General features: G+C 45.4%; 1 protein-coding gene across 1 annotated transcript; it reads left to right on the top strand.

Annotated features, from left to right (window-relative positions):
* Window positions 1-141: 141 nt before the first annotated feature.
* Window positions 142-19,024, top strand: otud7b (OTU deubiquitinase 7B). Its single transcript, XM_086077316.1, has 11 exons — window positions 142-324; window positions 6,884-6,965; window positions 7,596-7,823; window positions 8,576-8,677; window positions 9,493-9,620; window positions 10,776-10,879; window positions 10,965-11,092; window positions 11,266-11,415; window positions 11,882-11,996; window positions 13,122-13,200; window positions 13,655-19,024. The coding sequence occupies exons 1-11, from the start codon at window positions 298-300 to the stop codon at window positions 15,008-15,010; spliced, it is 2,499 nt and encodes an 832-aa protein (XP_085933442.1). The 5' UTR covers window positions 142-297; the 3' UTR covers window positions 15,011-19,024.
* The last annotated feature ends 643 nt before the right edge of the window (window positions 19,025-19,667 follow it).

Raw genomic sequence — 19,667 nt, 5'->3', positions numbered from 1 at the left:
GTTCGCCTCTGTCCTCTCCCCATTGGCCAACCACAACGTCCATCAAAACGCTAGTATCTTGGTTACTGGCTCATATCGGTGTCACCGGAAAACGTTCTCGTCTTTGATTGGTCGGCTCGCGGTGTGGGCGGGGTTCTTGGGAGTCGGTTGACGTTGTTGTTGTAAGTGGAGTGGAAATTACTTTGTGGCTGATGGTCCGGCTTGGGGATTTTACGGTCACTTGCGCCACGAAAAGATGCTGGAAAGTTAGCCGCTGTCCATTTTCACCGAGTGGGCGAAAGTAGGAGGACGGGAAGAATGAAAACATCTGCGGGGCTGCTCAAGGTAAGAAGCGAGGCGGTGGAGGCGGCAAAGCGGGGGGAGTGCAATCTCGGTTAGCTAACAGCTAACGCTAGCCGCCGATTAGCCACAGCTTCGAGGAGACACAAAAACGACGATGCTCAGTATACATAAGAAATACAAATGTAAAAAAAATAGTCTATTGGGATCAATTGACGTGTTCATTTGTGTTAAACGCGCGTCGGTAAAGTTGTACGAAGCCGCATGCACCCCATGCTCTTCAACGCCTCTTTTTATGTAAGCGTTCTTTCTTGATATTCGTCCAGCACGTCACAGGCGCTAATTTACGACAAAGCACTTGTGTTTGCGCTCAATTTGCTTCCGCGTGTGTCAGCTGTGGTGGTGCTAAAATGCCCCCCCCCGCCCCCTTCTCTCGCTCCCATTTAAAAATGCCCCCCCTCCCCCGTCCAAGTCCAAGTGGACTGGCATGACTGGGATGTGTCAGCATGCGGGCGGCCATGTGTGGACGCACACGTCTGTCACTGCCAGTGAGTGACGTCATCCACACTTAAGAAGGGCGAGCGATGAGCTGAGCTTACTTCACTTGACTGTCTTCTTGTCGCTTCGTTTTTTTGACTCCAGGCAGTAAAACAAGCGCACCCTCATTCGCTTATCAAGGCCGTGTTACACTCTTCAATTATTAAGTTGCCTTCAAGGACTCTTCGGAGTGCGTCAGGACACAAAAAACAACAACAAAGAATTCGTCAAGTTAGTGAGCAAAGCTGGACACTGGAGTCGCCCACAAATTGTACTGAAGGGTTACTTTGCAATGATATCACTGACGTCAAAAATAAAGGTACAACCTCCAAATAATTGCTTGAGTAAGAATCAAGTGAAAAAATACTTGAGTACTGAGTAACTAGTGAGTCAATTCAGATTTTTGTTTATTTTTTAAATAAAACGAAGTATCAACCAGACACAAATATGAAATGAGTTCAGAGTATGAATTCAGTCTCGAGTATTATTATTAACGCTCTCCCAAACAATGAAATTATCACGGAATGTATAAATTAAGACAAGTTCTGTTGCATGACATTGTATTAAATTGGAGAGGTGCAACAATTTACCTATTAATCAACAACTAATTCATTATCAAATAGATCAACGACTCTTTTGCTAATTGTTTGGAGACCTTGTCCAAATGTTCAGCGTTTCAGCCTCTCAACAGTAAATCGTTTCCGATCTCTGTAGTCCTCATTTAAGAAGATTAATCATCTTTATTTTAAATCAAAATAGGACCTTTGCAAACATCTGCTTTTATTTATTTATTCATTTTGCAGATTTGTTTATAGACCACACCAGTTAAGTAACTGAATCATAATCAGTTCATGTTTGTGCATTTTATCCACTGTCAATTTGGAATAATGTCCTCTTTTTGAATAAAAGTATGAAAATGTAAAATAAATAAATAATAATAATTGGTATGATTCCCAATTCGGATGTTTTGTAAAATGTGACCCTTTTCGTGGAGTCGTTGACATTACACAAACAAAAGCGACATGTAACGTGAAGAGAATGCGTGCCTGAAATGACATGCTGGCATGCTAACAAAACATGACATCACGCAGAAGTAAATGTGGCCCCACGTTTGTTTTGCTGTCAGTCCTCAGGCATTTATGACAGTTTGAAATTGAAATTGACCGATGAACACACCGTAGTTCCAAGTTAAGCTCAGGCATTTTGTTGTTTTGCAGTGGCTAACACATCATCATCATTATTATTGTTATGTAAATTGTTTTCCTGAGGAGGTTCAGTACAATGCAACCTGCCCCCCCCCCCCCCTTTTGTGTGTGTATGTGTGTGTGTGAAGCAGACATGACAATTTTCTGCTTCAACCATTCCATCCAGTTTGGAACAGGGTTACATTTTTTTCATATCATTTTTTTTACATCTTATAAATAGTTTTAAAAGATACCAGAATAGCGCTTTTTATGTTCCTGTTGGATGAATGAAACCACAAGAGAGCCTTTTTGCCTTTAACTTCCGCAGCCTTTCTGAATGAATGCCGGCGAAAGTGAAATGCTCACTGATCGCAATTTCAGATCAAATTTGACACGGGCCCTTCCGTTCCTCATCACGTTGTGTACTTTCACAGCGTGTCTGCTAATTAGCACACGTCAAACTGGTTGTTTTGGCTGCCATGCTGATGATGAAGGCACACCCAAGCTTGGTGGCACAAGCTAATAAGTCATGTCTGTGGCAAGCCTCAGCTGTGCCGCGTCACGAGGCCGGCGGAAGTCGCTGACGCAACCTGGACGGCGAGCGAGTTCTCGCAGTAGACAAGTCGCTCGCAGGTTGATTCGCCGTTCAAGTGTGCGCCAACAGCTATATTCATTGATTGGAGGCGTGACACAATTCATCGTGGGTGACCACAACTAATTGTTTATTATATTAATGAACAACTATTTTGATGAATGATTAAACGTTGAAGACAAACTTTAACTTCAAGTTGTCATTGCAAAATTTCAGCCTTTCAACTGTAAATTGTGTTCCTCTCATAATCCTCCTGCATGAAAGCATGCGGGTTCTCTTTTTGTTGAATCAAAAAAGGACTCCAATGGCACTTTCAGAGTCAGGGGCCCATTCCACTGCATTCCCGCCACATCTGCTTTAATTTTGGATAACATTGATCACCATTTGTGACTATTTTCAACGACGACACGGGCCAAACCAGCATTTTATGCACCGTAAAATAATTGTTTTTTAAAATCGGATTCATCAACAACATCATGGAAACGTTGATTAGTTATAAATATATAATTAGTTGCAAAATGGATCATTGTTTGCTTAGTCTGGTCTGGAAGCTATTGGGGTGCACCGGTGGACTTTGTTGTCTAAAAGAAGCCAGCGTGATCTGCGCTTCAAAAAAGTTTCAAGCCTATTTTTCGGGGCGTGCATCTAGCCACAAAAGTTGATTCAATATTGTTGTGAAACGGCTCACGGGCCCAATTATAAAAGTGGGCCGAAAATACATACAGTCACAGTGGACCCGGAATGGAAAGGTTAATATTGGGTCAAATAAGCGGCGATAAAGGGGAAAAAAATAGGTAATGGTTACCATGAGCAACAAGTTTGAGCTTCTCTCCCCCAAAAAGCCAGGAATGCTGAACATACGTGCCTTGCGATTGTCTGGTGGCCAGTCCACGTGTACCCCACCTCTTGCCCAAAGTCAGTTGGCATAGGCTCCAGCACACCCGCAACCCTAATGAGGACAAGTCGTGTCCAAATTGACGGGATGGCCGCCGTCACACACTTTGCCAAGCGCAACCTTCCTGTGGACTTGCTGTTGCTTTATTGTCTTGCCAGTTGTGTGTACAGTACACACACACACACACACACACACACACACACAATTGCGCGTGTGTCCTACTAACCCGAGCAATTGGGACGCTTACTTATTAATGTGGACGTTGGAATGGGCCCGACTCTGAAAGTGACACTGGATTCGTCAGCCACACGCTCACATGCCTAGCGTTAGCGCTAAGCTGCCCGTCCAGAGACTCGTTTAAAATTTCATGGCCTAACGCTTCCCCTGCGAAAGACAATACATCAGCGCCATTAGCTGATGTTATTACAGACAAAAATCATGAGACAGATGCTTGAAGTCCATTTCAATAACTTCACTTTTTAAAATCCAAGTATCATCCGTAAAAAATACCAATTTTGGGCCATACAAGTTCTTGCAACAATTCATCCGTTATCTGAAATGATTATTCGAGTAATTTGAACAATTCATTGCAAAAAAAGGTTTATAGAAAAAATCTCTGCCCCAAAGGTTGGCGACGCTCATTTTTCATCACGGACAAACGTTTAGTTTGGACATGTCGCTCCATGCGGACGGAAGAATGACAGAGAATAGCGTCCATAAAGAAAACTGCATTTATGTACACGTTATGGTGTATAATCAAGCAAAGTGGAGTTTTATTGGAATACTTGAATAATTGATATGATGATCAGTCAAAAACACAACCCCAAAAACATTTGAGCCTCAATTTTATATTTCTGATTGATCTGAAGATGGAATTATGAAATGGTTTGTTTTCTTCCCTGTTACGCTAAGAAGCGAACAAGAAAATCATGTGTATTTTTAATTGCTCATTGGAAATGTAATGAAGAAATGATCCACAATTTCCCTCTTTTATTTTGGTGTGGCTTTTGAGCGAGCACAGGTTGTTTCAGATGATCGTGGAAAACCTGCAGAAAGAGTCCAAACGGCACCCTTGCATGCTCGTGTCAAAGCTTTGCTTGAGTTTGGACAAAAGAAAAGAAGTAGAATAGTATTCAACACGTAATTCAATTGTCAACAAAAGTCTTTAACTTGTGTTAGTTGGAAGGCCACTTCCTGGTTGAAGTGAGTTTGTGTGCGCGGGGATTGTTTGTGGGCGGCTGTCAACATGGCATACGAGGAAATATCAGCCTCACTGATTGACGCCAAATTAGGCAGACATGGCGATCATAACGAAAAAACAACAACAATCCCACACACCCAGCAGGAGACTGAACAGGAAGTCCATTTTGGTTTTGAGGCAGCCATTTTGAGAGTGAATTCCATGAAAAAAGGGTTTCCCCACCAACGAATTGTTCCAATTGATACAGATTATTTTGTGTGCGTCTATCATAACAAGACGCACGAGAAAGTGCCAAAAGACACGTAACTAAAATTGAACGGGAAGTCAGCCATTTAGTTTTGACATTGGGAGAATTCCAGGGCTGTGATTCAACGCGTAATTGAGCATTTGCACTCACATGCCGAAGTTGTCCTCGTCGTGACAACAAGGAACGTACTTGTATGGAATGCCAGTACACCCGTAAAGATAGTGGGGGGGGTTTTGTCCAAATTTGCTCCTTCCTCGCCAAGCACCTGAGCTACGTAAATCATGTAAAGCACTTTGACTTGATTGTATTGTTTGCGTTTGTTAAAAAAAAATACATAGGGGGAAAATAATTGCATATTCAATTGCAATATTGAGGGTGGGAAATGTGAATATTCTTCAAAATGGTTCAGCCATAATAAGCAATACAGAGAAAGAATGGACAAACAATACAACAGTGATATTTTTCCTGATTAAGAGCATGGAATAAAAATTGAAATTTGATATCTGAGCAAATTGCTTGGTCACCAAACAAAGCCACTTTCGACTGGTCGGTCAAGGCCTGGCTGGCCTTCTCTTTCTCTTTCTCTCTCTTTCTCTCTCTCCACCTTTTGACTTGAAAGGCCAATCGGAAACAAAAGCCTTTCACGCTCTCTGTCCTCATGTCTTTTGCTTCCTTAATTAGCCCCTGCGCTTAATTAGCCGGCGAGTTGCGCAGCAGGTTGGAGGAGATGCTGGAATTGTTGGTATGCGCTCAAGTTGCAATGAGTTGTTCACTTGCACGATTTGTCCTTCAAAAAGGACATTTTTTCCCGTTGGGCATGTTTTGGAACTCTGCGGTCAAGTCCAAAGCTAACCTAAAGCGAGGCACACGTTATGACTATCGCACCTATTTTGTGGGTGTACCCTGCTTTTCAGCCTGGATCTTACATGCTGACTTCAAAATGTTCCTATTGGGCCCGATTGTCGGTATGCGTGTGCCTACTTAATCTGGCGGCCGTATGTAGGGAGGCCGCGAGAGGGAAGTTCCACTTGGCGGATTCTTGTGTTGTGACCCAACTGAAGCCTCGCCGGCATGCGGCAGTTGGTGGGTGTGTGCGGAATATCTGAATTCAGCCTGGTATGTGCATTTGCCAGAGCAGAAATGCGACACGCTGCATCGCTCACGCCACCACAGACACAAAGTGTTCTTCATCTCGAGGAACAACACCGACTCAAAATGGATTCTTGTTTGTTCACGTGGAGGGATTGACAGTCCACTCGCGTGTTAGCGTACCACCTTCGACTTGTTCACATTCTTCTTGTGCCTCTGTCAGGGGACAGTGGCGCTTGCTAACCTGACTTTGGAGTTGAATTGGTTCCGTCACCAAACTCATAATTCAACTTGCTCTCAAATTTGCCTATTGAAATCCGTTCCCAACTAAAAAACACCACGTTTTTTGTTTTTGTTACACATTTTTTATTAGAAAAGATAAATGGCACCAGAAGTTTCCCCCAGAAAACTTGCTAAGCCTGGTGGGCAAACTAAATTTGGCCCAGGAAAATATTAGTCAAGGGGTGGAGTGCACGGACGACAAACGGCGAATCGTATTAGTCGACAAGGGATGCAAATGACAATCGCCGAACCGTATTCGCGGACGGGGGGGGGATTGCACCATCGACTGACCAGCGGCAACCGGGAAATGTGAGTGCGCGCGGGGCGGCCTGGCGGGGCGACAACAAAGCCATGGTGTGCCGCCGAGCTAATAAAGCACTGGGGGAAACCCTCGGCAATGTTTTAGAGGTGGAGGTAAAAAAAAAAAAAAAAGTTTTTTGTTTTTTAATCACATGGTTGGATGGCGGGTGGAGGCAAGTCATAGCCTCATAACTCAGTGACGCCTCTGTTGTTGTAATGCAGAATTCCAGCATAGGGGGCGACACAAGCTTTGACTTGATGTCCTCTTTCCCCGCAGGAGAGAACGTACCAGCCCCCGGAAAAAGAGATGGCCCGGCTCGGACGGCCCGTACTGCACAGACAAGACGACGTCACTCAAGGTGAGGCCATCACTATTTTTCAAAAAATGAGGACAAAAATATGGGAGCGAGAGAGACCATATAAAACATTTTTTAAATAATTTTACCCCGCCCACATACTTGAAACACGGTGAAACATACTAAAAGTAGACGATCATATAACATCACTTTTGAAGAAATGAAAAGAAGACTTGCTTGTTTGTGTCACTCCACTTGAAGTTTACGGTGCAACAGACACACAAAAAACAAAGGCACTATCTTTGGTTTTTAGAGAGAACGCTTTCATGCAAGCCACCAAAGATGGACTCATTAGTATTAGGAATAGCATCAATGTTAAAATAACTGTAAACCTTCAAGAAGCTGCCACTTTCACACACACGGAGCAGCAGCACACAGTAAAAACTGAGCTCACAACTTGGGAGCAACCAGTATTGCTGGAGTTCTCGTTGTTCTCTTCTTTTTTGCAGTCAATTACGCTGCTCAGTGCCGCCTGGCATGTTGTGGCACAATGCGGTACTACAAAAAGAAATTCTGACTTGCCAGTCCACTGGAACGTCACATTAAAAATCCAAAATACAGCAAGAGCGCCAACGAAGAGCCGCGATACTGCCGGGGTTGGCCTCATGACCGTCTTTTTTTGTTTTTCTGCAGGTGCCGAACGTCAGACGAGGGGGGTCCCGGCCCGTGACGTCTCGCCCGTGGCGGCCTCCCTGCCGCGCCCGGATGCTTCCGGCCCCGCAGGGGGCAGCGACGAGCAACTGCTGAACACGCCCGAGTTCACCTTCCAGCTGCCCGACCTCAGCATGTACCAGGACGACTTCCAGGTCAGCGAAAGGGACCTGATCGAAAAGTCCATGATGGTGGCGCTGGAACATGCCGGTAAGACTGCAAACGCTTGATGATGATCAACACCCAACACAACTTTTCTGCATAAATGAAACACCGTTGATTGTTTGAGCTGAAATGTTAACAGATTCGACTTTTTCCCTGACATTCAGACCTTCTTTTTTTTTATAAATCACAAATATTTCTGGCAAAAAATCGACTTTAGTTTGCTGTTTGAACTTCAGTACCGTTTTCTTGAAAATCCACTAACTTTATGCCTTCTTCCAAAATACGAATTTATGACCTGACTATTACTGACCATTACTGCTAACATCACGAAATCTGACTTAATTCCCTAACGTTGGTGCAACTGTACTCCCTTATCAATAAAGACTTGTATGACTTGAACATGAAAAAAATACAACTTTAGTTCATACCCCCTCCTATTGCGATTTTAATGCTCTAATATAATGGTAGTAATTTAACGTGTCACATTGTGCTCATGTTAGGTATGCGCAAGAATTAGTAGGTTTGGTAAACGGATCATAAAGACGATGAAAAATGAAGTGAGGGGGGAGGACGAGAGCACCGTGACGTGAAATCAATGTCACAAAGACCACGTTATACCTAACATGATGAATAATTGTGATTAATAATCATCAATAATTTTGGCAATTATCTTACAGCCTAATGTAACCACTTTTTCTTGTAAAAGTCCAACTTCATTCCCTACATGACAAGTTGAATCTCCTGAGGTAACTTTGATTGCGCTTATTGTCAAAATCATTTGTGGTGTTCGTCCGCAGGGCGCTTGAACTGGTGGACCAAAGTGGTTCCCAACTGTCAGAGTTTGCTGCCCTTGACGACCACCGGAGACGGAAACTGCCTGTTACACGCCGCCTCGCTCGGTCAGCTCTCATTATTGCCTCGTTGCATTTGGCACGCATGGCACATATCGTACACGACATGCGATCGGCACATGCGGTGGAGCCTTGAGACACGAGGGACCCCACTTAAGAGTCGTTGCTGGGTCGTATTCTTTTCTTCTTTGTTTTTTTTGCCGTCTTGTGCCAGTGAGCTCTATTCAGGTCACTTGACAGCACGAAGCAGTTTGGCAAATAGTGAACTTAAAACCAAAAAGTCTTCAAGCTGTTTATTGTCACTCGCAGGTGAAGTTGACTCAAAAATGAAACAAAACAGAACAAAGACAGTAATGACAGTTGTGGCGGTTAACCCTTTAATTAAGCAATGGATATTCAAATGTACAGTAACGTATGTTGACAGACAATATAACACAAATATATTTTTTAATCCTCTATGAAAGACGACTAAGATTACTTCAGCTTACTGAGTCGCTCACAGTAGTTGTGAAACTCTTCTTTGTTTGTGTCTGCATCACTGTATTTATTATACGTGGTGGCCAATTTGTTCACCCCAGAAGGAGTTCCAATAAAGACAAATAAAAGTAAAAACTGTTAAATTCCTTACATGCTAAAAAAAAAATAAAAAGATATACGACTGTTTTTATAAAATGTAGTATTGTGTCAGCGTTTGGAGGCCTGAACGAACTGATGGCATTTGCACTCCTTTCAATGGACGATGACTAATTCAACTCGTATCTCAAGGCTCTTCTTGACATGGTTACGTTTGTCTTGAGTCCTCGTCCACAAGCGCACGTGTGAACGAGCTCGTTCTCTCTTTATGGGGGTGGCACCGGCCGCAGGCATGTGGGGCTGTCACGACCGCGACCTGTCGCTGCGCAAGGCGCTGCACGAGCAGATGGATCACGGCGAGAAGCAGGACGCCCTCAAGCGCCGCTGGAGATGGCAGCTGACCCAGCAGAACAAAGAGGTCCGTCTGCCCGTCGACTCACCCCACACCACTGGGCACTTTTGATTTTGTCAAATATAGCGGTCCCTTGTTACTTTGCGCTTCACTTATTGCTGTGTTTTTTTAAGTGTTAAAAAGTAGTGTCTGAAATGTGCAAAAATGGAAGCCTGTTGAAATGTTTCAAATGGGTTTGTATTCGCGTATTGTATTCGTAATTATGTTCGGATTTTTAAATAAAACTAAAATAATTTTTTTTTTTTACAACATTAAAAAAAAATACACATGTCCAGTTTTTTTTATTAGACTGCATTATTTTGTGCAAGGGTACAAAATAAATTAAAATAAGTAAATTTAAACACAATTTAAAATGTTTAAGTACAAAGCATGTATAATGTATTTTTTTTTTTAATATTTGAATTAAATTCAAACTGTTCGTATTCGCCACTAACATTTTATTTGATTTTCTGGAGCCCATTCTAAAAATAGCTCACCAGTGATGAGGCATTATGATTTCCAAGGAATGTTGTTGAGGCGAAGACTTATAAAAGGTCACGATTGTAAATCATATTTTTGAAGGAGCTCTTCGTGTCAAATGACAGCCAAAAGTCAATTTTCCATGCGTGGTGCCTTTTCACAGAAGAGGCGTTGCAGCAGGTGAATATTGACTTTGAATACGTTGTCTCATTTCCATTTTAGGAGCCTCATAACGGCCGCCGCCGCCGCCACAAAAATGATAACGAGTTTGCGCTGCAGGTTGAGCAGGTCTTTATTGTGACAAGACGCCCGCTCACACCTGTTTGACTTTCTGTTTGTTCCTATTTGTTGAAATTGCTCTGGCCCTGCCTGTAATTCCATGCAGCTCAAGCCAGTGGCTTGACCACAAAGTCTGATCTTATCCCTAAACCAAAACCAAAATGGACGTCCACTACTGGCTTTCCCAAATTAGCCACAAAAAAAGCAAGCGATTAAAATAGGAAATCGAATTTTGGGGGGAAAGTTGGAGATTTTATTTGAAAGGCTCTAGCTTTACTTTAGTGCTTATTTTGTCACGGAACACAACATTTTATGGATCTTGAAGAATCGGGCAAAATGCACAAAAGCAGCTGGCAATATGGGCAAGTCTGCGCTGAAAATGGTGAATGATGCTGCAAACGTGCATGCGTGTCTCGTTTGCAGTCGGGCCTGGTCTACAGCGAGGAGGAGTGGCAAAAGGAGTGGAACGAGCTGCTGAAACTGGCCTCCAGCGAGCCCCGGGTCAACTACAGCAACCATGTCAACAGGTGAGCGAGCGGCAAAAAGCACCAGGACGCTCGTCCGTCCGTGGCCCACTAAACGCGAACGTCCGCCGTCCGCCGTCCGCTCCAGGGGGGAATCCTCGGATGAGCCCGTGTACGAGAGCCTGGAAGAGTTCCACGTGTTTGTGCTGGCCCACATCCTCAAGCGACCCATCGTGGTGGTGGCCGACACCATGCTGAGGGACTCTGGAGGAGAGGGTGAGATCGCCATTGATAGTTTTACCGTGGCACGATTTTTAACATGTCAAAAATCATGCAAGCCGAGTTCTCATATTAAAAGTTTGGTCGCTTATTTTTATCCTAGCAGGTGTACCTAATGCTGTGTCCATTTTGTGTGTTATTTAACCGCGCCCTTGTTTGTCCCACCACAGCCTTTGCCCCCATCCCGTTTGGGGGTATCTTCCTGCCGCTGGAGGTGGCGCCCACCATGTGCCACCGCTCTCCGCTGGTGCTGGCCTACGACCAGGCCCACTTCTCGGCGCTGGTGCCAATGGAGCAGAAGGACGGCTCGGCTGAGCAAGGTGCGTTTCCGTACAATGCTTCAGTAACCCTAATCCAAAAGGTCATGGAAAAAAATGCGTATTAGTAAAGTGCAGATACCTGGAAACAATCTACTGTAAGTACAGTAATCTTTGGACTACAAGCCGCTATTTTTTTCACTTGCATTCGACCCTGCGGCTAATACAAAGGTGCGGCTCATCCATCAGATCACAAGGGGGGGGCGCTATAAAGGAAGCGCAAGAGCGTCAGGCAGAGCAAAACAAAGCAAGTGAGCCCAAATACAGTCGGAGAGACAGAACGAGAGCGAGACAATTTGCGCCCTCATTATGGAAAAGAAAGTAGCGGTAACATCAAAAACACCTGCGGCTTATAGTCTGGTGCGGCTTATAGTCCAGAAATGGCTGTATTTGTATGTACTTAGTTACTTCACACCGCTGTTGATGAGTGAGTGAGTGAGTGTGTGCGTGTGTGTTTTGTGTGTTTCAGTGGTGATCCCGCTCACCGACTCGGAGCACAAAATGCTCCCTCTGCACTTTGCCGTGGATCCAGGACCAGACTGGGAGTGGGGCAAGGACGACACCAACAACAAGAAACTTGGCAGGTGCTGCCTTCATCAGCATCATAATGATGCTATCAACTTGTCTTTCTTTGATGCTTTTTATCACCAAAAAGTATACAGGAGCAATCTCATTCGGCCGTGTTATCATTTTGTCCAATATTTCTCCTAGTACAGTTTAACAATCAGGGTGTCCTGTATGTTCCGCCAAAATTCACAGTGCAATACTTACCTTGACTTTGAAAATGACACTCTCCTTTTTCATAAAAAGTTTAGTCCTCTTACAATTTTTTTTTTAATGCCATGAATGTCCTTATGACAGTACAGTATTCCACTCACCTTATGACATTTTATTTTACAAAAAATACAACTTTATTGTACTAATGATCTTTTTTTTCTCACAAATTTCTTTGACTTATTTTTGCAAAAATACAATTTTCTTCTTCAGAGTTATTTAAAAACTGCAACTACAACCTTCCCAGCCATCCTTCCAGTGTGTAAGGACGTAGTGTCTTCCTATTTAGGGATTGATCCCCGACTCCAGATTAGCGACACTTGCTCACTAGATTAGCTCTAAGTCGTTTCTATGAATGGACTGGAGAAACTAGTAGCTTGGTAAATAACCTCATACTTGACGTTCTTCTGCCCGCGACCAGGCTTGTTGTCCAGTAGAGATGATATTGTTTCCAATTGGTTCTTCAAGAAGATGGCGCCAAAGCACTACTTTGTCTGACAAACGTTGTACTGCTGTGCTGCTTCGCTGTGTTTGTTTAACTCCGCTTGTATATTTCTATTGGGCTTACTTCGATGCACACGGGTGTGTGTGTGTGTGTATGTGTGTGTGTATATATAAACAATGTGGCATTTTTGCCACAGAGACAGAAAATAACATAAGAAACGCCGCAGAGAAGTTCACGTGGCTCCGGGGTAGACCCGGTCGTCTGTTCGATTCTCGCTCTCCTCAAGTCGCGTGTCGTCGTGTCCATGTACGCCTTGCCAGTCCCAAGCCTGGATAAAGGAGGTGGGTTGCAGCCGGGACGGCATCCAGCGTGAAAATGTAAAGCTCCAACCCTATACGGAAGTTGACAGCACTGCCGGCTGCAAATCCACTGTAGTTACTTTGGTCGCTGTTTGTTCATTGTAACAATGACTTCTTCTTCTTCTTCTTAGTGTGACTCTGTCATTGGAAGCAAAGCTGCAGATGCTTCACAGCTACATGACCGTCGAGTGGCTGGCGCTGCCGTGCGAGGTGAGGATGGCCGCAGGATTCTCACGCATTTTGCACACTCAACCATCTGAACTAGCGTAACTGGAATGTGTTTGTGTGTGTGTGTGTAGAATCCAAATGCAGTGCACCAGACCACAGGAGTAGTTGGTTATGGCTTTTTATATCAGCTTGGACAAGTTCAGAAGCAAATGGGCTTGTAGCTTTTCTTCTTGACTTGAAGTGACTTTGGGTCGCATATTTGTTTTTATTTTGCTTCCTTGTTCCTTGTCCTTTGCTTTTCTGATGGACTGCGTTCCATTCCACGTCACAGTTGACTGAGTCAAATGACTCGAAAGCGGTCCAGCTTCCCTGAAGAATAATCTTGAAAAGCATTTGCTGCCCTCGCTCGAGAAGGGGCAAAAATCCGTACAAAACCAGCCTGACAGATGATCGCAATGTGCGTCCCGGGCCTAACTTGTATTTTCTCTCCTTCCAGCAAGCGCCGCTGGCCCAGCCCGAGTCCCCAACCGCCTCAGCCGGAGAGGACGCGCGCACGCCTCCCGACTCCAGCGAGTCGGACAAGGAGTCGGTCAGCAGTAGCTCCAACGGTAACGGAGACGCCGTACCCATAGGGTCCGCGGTTAACGGTGGCGGACCCTTGGCCAAGAACACCTCGTCTGCCTCGTCGACGTCCTCCAACGGCGGCACGCCCACCGCGGGACATAAGGACAAAGCCAAGAAGGAGAAAGACAAGAAGAGGGCCGAGTCGGTGGCCAACAAGCTGGGCAGCTTTGGCAAGACGCTGAGCAGCAAGCTGAAGCGGAACGTGGGCGGTCTCATGACTGGCAAGAACGGCGGCGCCGGACACGGCAAGAAGGAGAGCGGCGGCAAAAAAAAGGGCTCGCTTGGGGCCGAGAAGGCCGCCAAGGATGGCGCCCCTTCTCCGTCCCACCCGTCTGAAGACTCGGGCAAGGGCTCGCCCTCGTCAGGTAGCGAGCGCCTAAACGGGACGGGCGGCAGCATGAGTAGCGGCAGCGGCGCGGAGGGCGAGGCCTACAAGTACGGCACCGACGTCAAGGTCAGCCTGGGCATCATAAAGGCGGCCATGCACGGCGAGAGGAGGTTCGTGTTCGCCGGCATGCTGACCACCGACAACCAGCACCCGCTGCGGAAGCAGAGGATCCAGCGCTACCTCACCGAGGTGGAGGAGCGTTCCCGGGCCGAGCAAGAGCAGCGACGCGAGGCCGAGCGCAGGGGCGTCACCTATGCCGTCGCGCCGGCCAAAAATGGCCCCGCGCCGGTCGAGCTGGCTGAGAACCCGCTGACCTCGTTCCAGCTCGGCACCACCTTCCTTAACCCGTCCATGTACTCTGGCGTGGTGCCCATCCCGCGGCCCTCCCTGACAGAGCAGACGCCCTCTGCGACGCACCTCCACACGCACTACGCCGACACTCGGCGCCAGTTGGCCGGCGGCTCGCCCGCGGTCGCCTACCCGTCGTACATCACCCTTCCGAGGCACTGCTCCGCAGCACAGGGGGGCGCCCCTAACCCTAACGCACCTAACCCTCGGTGTAATAATAACGATGCGGTACCCTCGTACCCGCTGGAGCGCATGTCGACAGACTATACCGGGTTCTGCCCCTCCAACGGCTTCCTGGACTCCAATAGTGCGCTCCCGTCGGTGCGCCACTACTCTGTGGGCAGCGTGGGCACTCTACCCACGCTGCCGTCCAGCCTATGTCGGACCCCCAACTGCGTCTTCTACGGACTCGCCGAGACGGGCAACTACTGCTCCTCCTGCTACCGCAATAACAAAGACACGGAGCCTGCCATCACCATCAAGAGGTTCTGACCCGGATTGGCCCAGTTGGGTGGCCGTCTTCATTTCAGTTTGGGCACAATTGGCTACTGCTTCCTGGCTCGGGAAAAGACGGGGTCCCTCCGATCTAACAGGGAGGTCTCCGAACTTGAGAAAACTGCACTTCTGTTCCAGCATTTGTGTGTGTGTGAGAAAAGTTGTGTATGAAAGTGTGTTTGCTGCAGGCTCGTCCTCTGTCACCTCCTAGTGGAGAGAATGTAAATGACAAGACAGGTGGGGCGTGGAGACGCGCATGAAGAGACAGTGTGTCCCTCGGACTTCCATATGAATGGACTAACAATGCCGCTTACTCGTCGTAGTGAGAAGTGAAGCCAACGGCGGCCATCTTATGTTGCCATTCTGTAAACTGGCCCAGTTCCAACACTTTCTCTGCGGCATTTTCTTGTTATTTTCTGTCTCTACGGCAAACATGCCACAATGTGTGGCGTGCGTTTGTACCAATAAGTCTGGGAGAATCATATAGAGTGTTTCCCACAGATTTGAAATCGACATCTACATCTATCTAAGGTATATCTGCGAGTGCTACTCAAAGATTGGTGTGCATCGTGTCTCAACCATCATCAGTGTGATGAAAGCAAAGCCAATTAGGGAGGATTTGCTGCTAACCCTGAGGAGTTACAATTTCCTGATATCGAGACTCGGCATGGTCAATGCAAAACAGTGAAGTTGGTTCTTTGCTCGGCTGTCTTGACTCCACACAAGGATCCTGGCATAAAGTGCTTTCGGCAACAACAACATCAACAAGCGTTGTCAGACGGTAACAGTGGCAACGTAAGATGGCTGCCGACTGGCTTCAGCCGCGACGGGCCAATTGATAGTCCATTCAAACAGAAGTGTCCCCGCAAGGGACGGAAGCAAGCCGTTTGAGTTTGAGTGTTGATTCCGTATCCTTGAGATCCATCTTAAACTCGTACGAGCAGACAAGAAAAGTGGCACTAATCCAGTTTTTTGAAAGAAAAAAAATGCTACTAGTAAGATGCAGTCATTGTACTAGTACATTGAATTGTCTTGCTGGTGAGGTCACATAGCACAAAGTCCTTAAGATGGATATCAAAAGTAATGGTGACATGCTCAAACGGCTTTCCGTACAAAGGTTCGGTTTTTCACTACTGCTTGTGTACGAAAAGGTCTCGAACCCAAACACAGACGCGACGGCTACGGCACTGCACTGATCGTAGCTGGTACCGGGTCCCACTTGAACGGAACAATAGATTCATAGTCTTCCATGTTGGGCATGGCAAGGGTACGAAAGCCACGTTTCCACCGAGCGCTACACTTGGGTGCATGTGGCGTCACTTGGGTTCGTTTGCTTTTGCGGGGGTTGGAGTACTTGAGGTCGTCCCGGCTAGCGATTGGTCTGCAGGGGTCCGAATGCAGGTGAAAATCTGGATTTATTATGAAGATCAGGAAAGACCAAATGTGCAGTCAGTCTTTCTCACATTGGTCTTGGTCTTTAGTACTGAGTCTCAAGTCCTCAAGAACGTGTCTCATGTCCGCAAAGATGTGGCCTGGCCTTGACCCTGTCTGAAGCGCTCAACGTCTCAGTCTTGACTTGGCTTCCGGTCCTAAAAGTATCGGTGTCAAGTCTTCACAGTCTTGGTCCTGGCTTTGGTCCAAGCTCTTAAAAGTCTTGGTCTTGACTTGGTCTCAAGTCAGAAAAGTTCTGCACTCGACTCGTAAATCCTTGTTTCAATTCCTTCAAGTGTTGATGCATTTACTTTTTCTGAACTCGCCAAAGTCTTTTGTCTTTTGTCTTCTCGTCTTCTGGATTCGTGCGTGCGTTTGAGCGCATGTCGCTCGTAGACTTTTTCACGGATTTGTCAACGAGTAGAAAGCCACAAGCTCCCAATGTTTCATTTGTCATGCGGTTGTGTACGTGAACCCAAGTGACGTCCCCCCAAGCTCTCAATGCGTAGCGCTCGGCGCAAACGAGACTCCGACCCGCATCAAAGCACTGACAGCGTCTCGGCTCCCGACGACCTCCCCCAAGGCTTAACTCCCCCGGCCCCGCTTTACTGCCCGCTCGCTGCTATCCGGAACGTTCTGTTCTGGGGGCACGTTGGCCACTTTCCCGTCCCTGCACAAATCCAAGCACTTTTGGCCGGGACCTCCCCCAAGGCTTTGGTGCTCGTCTGAAGTGGCCTCTGTTCCGTTTGATTCTTCCGCCCTTATTCCAGATTTTTTTTGTTTTTGGACAACTATTAAGTTAACTAGTATGCCAATAGTTGTCCTACTAGTTTGGGCAAAGAGCGTACCAATACCATCGCAAGTGGACTACTACTGTTTTTTTTTTTTTGAAAGCACAAGAAGCGCAAAGGTTAGCATGCTGTTCACTGCCATGCACGGCAGGGGGCGACATTTTTTCCAACCATTTCTTTAAAATGGGGATGGATGAGTACCGATACCAGGGATCGGGCTGATACCTCTTGTGGCCGTTAAGTGATCAGGAAGAATAGAAAATTAGCATCATTTCATGCTATACTGGGATTATATATTTTTTTCTTTCAAATTGTATCTCGTTGTTTTTTCAGGGGAAAATTGTATGTATCAAATGTACTAGTGGTATTGGTACTTGGTATCAGTGACTACTCCAGAGTTGAGTACCTGTACTGGTATCGGTCGAAGAAAAAAAGTGGTATCGAGCATCCCTGATTGAAAGTGACAGTACAGTGGATCCCCGTTCCTGGCGAGCGGGTCGGCCCGCAAATAGCCCAAACCCGTGTCTTTTATTATTCCCTTTGAAACTCCCAAAATATTTGACCATTAAATTTTTTCTATCTGCAATTATGTGGACTGTAAAAAAAAGTCAACAAAACGTTAGCATTTGAATTGCGATGTGTGTGTTTTTTTTGTTTTTGTTTTTTGTGACTCTTCCAAAGAAGGAGCTGCCGTTTGAACGGGTGGGCAACGCAACGCAACGCAACGCAACGCAACGCAACGCAATCGTTTTGTATTTCAATCCAAAGGCAGCAGAGAGCTTGTCAAATGATTATTTTTCTACCTTTTCCAACGTTTGTAAAAATGTACAGAAAAGGGTTGGATCCTGTCGAGCGCCACACTGACGAGTTAGCCAGTCAAAGGAAATATTTTCTATATTTATAGTCGCCCGCTCTTCCTCATGGATTCCCTTCAGGTGCATTTTATTCTTGTGAGGGTTTTTTTTTACACTAAAAGCAAACGGTTGAGAGTTGTTCTATTTTTCTACAGCAGAAAGGACAGACGGACGGAAACATCTTTTACCAAATGTGTGCATTATTTTCAATACGCTTTTCATTTTTCTCATTGTATTGTTTCAACGCTTTTGAGAAACCCGAAGGCTGCCGAGTGTGCAATGCGGACAGAAAGAGCATCAGATTTGACATTATTTTGATTCGGTTGTTCTTATTGTAATTCTGACATTTGCTCCTTTTTTTTTTTTTTTTTGCACCATTTGAATAAATTCTTATTGTATTTGAAGACTTTTAACTCGAAATTGTCCAAGCTTTCTGAATTTCAGCATTTCAACAGCATATGTTGTCCTATTTCTGTTGGCGCTATCATGACTATCTCTGTGTATTTGTTTTTTTTCTTCAAAATAAGATATTTGAAAACAACCATTTCTAATTTGAAGAATGACGACGATCATTTTTGCCAAATTTCTGAAAGTTGTTACCAGTAAGTGAATCAGAATCAATTTATTTTCATTTTTTGCACTGCCAATAATTTTGAAATAATAATTAGAATATAGTTGTTGTTTTTTATCAACAATGCTTTCACTAAGAAATTGTTGACAGATGAATTGATATTAAAATAATTGCTAATAGCAGTCCTACTTATAATACTGAATCAAGGCGGTACTTGATGAGCTTCGTTAATAGCTGCACGTGATTAAAATACGACAGACTGCTCTAATAATCCCCTTTTCTCGAAAATAATAGAACATTAAAATGATATTTTCCAATCATGTTCAAATTAAGTACTGGTACAATAAAAGTATTTTTTTCTGTATACTTTGTGTCGAAAAGAGAAGTCTTTTTCTCTCCTATTTTCACCAAATGCGTGTGTTCCTGGCCTGTAACGCATTAACCCCCCCCCCCCCCCCCCCACAGGATAAATGGGGCTTGCTCAGCTGTATTTAGCAGCGCCTTGCATTTGCCGACGGACCCTCATTGACGGCTTGAATGCGGCTCACGTGATGTCTGGCAGCTCGTGTGACTGCAAGCGTTTTGTTTTGGCTCCGAGAAATCCGAGATCCTTATGTAATATTGAAGGGCGACAAATCCAAATCCAAATCCAAATCCTGACGTCCCTCTCCGTGAGCGACGAGGGTCCAAGCACACCACAAAAGAAAGAAAAAGTCCAGCTGCAGCAGCAGCACTGCCGGATGACTGCCACTTTTCCTTTTCGTGTCTCCGACGTTTTCTCTTCCTGTTCGCAAGTTTCTGGACGTTTCTTCGGATGAGAGACCACGAGACAAACTTGCTGAGGGCTCGCAAAAAGGTAGCAAGCTAAAAAGATTCTGGCACATCAGGATGTTTTTTTTCCATGTAAGTGGAACGAAAGCATCAAAAAATAACTTACTTTGGTTTGGTGAGCTTGAATTTAGGCAAACGTTCAGTTTTCACATGATGTCAAATAAGCGTAAGTCATA

This window comes from Leptonotus elevatus, chromosome 6 (assembly GCF_054856555.1).
Source record: "Leptonotus elevatus isolate MCC_2025b chromosome 6, RoL_Lele_1.0, whole genome shotgun sequence".
NCBI lineage: Eukaryota > Metazoa > Chordata > Actinopteri > Syngnathiformes > Syngnathidae > Leptonotus > Leptonotus elevatus.
Note: the sequence above shows the minus strand (reverse complement) of the source record. Positions and strands in the feature narration are given on the sequence as shown.

Excerpts from the sequence above, each read along its gene's own strand:
- otud7b (XM_086077316.1), top strand. The coding sequence starts at position 298 with ATGAAAACATCTGCGGGGCTGCTCAAG. Across the intron at positions 7,824-8,575 it reads GGTGGCGCTGGAACATGCCG|GGCGCTTGAACTGGTGGACC; the intron begins GTAAGACTGCAA and ends GTTCGTCCGCAG. Across the intron at positions 11,093-11,265 it reads GAGGGACTCTGGAGGAGAGG|CCTTTGCCCCCATCCCGTTT; the intron begins GTGAGATCGCCA and ends GTCCCACCACAG.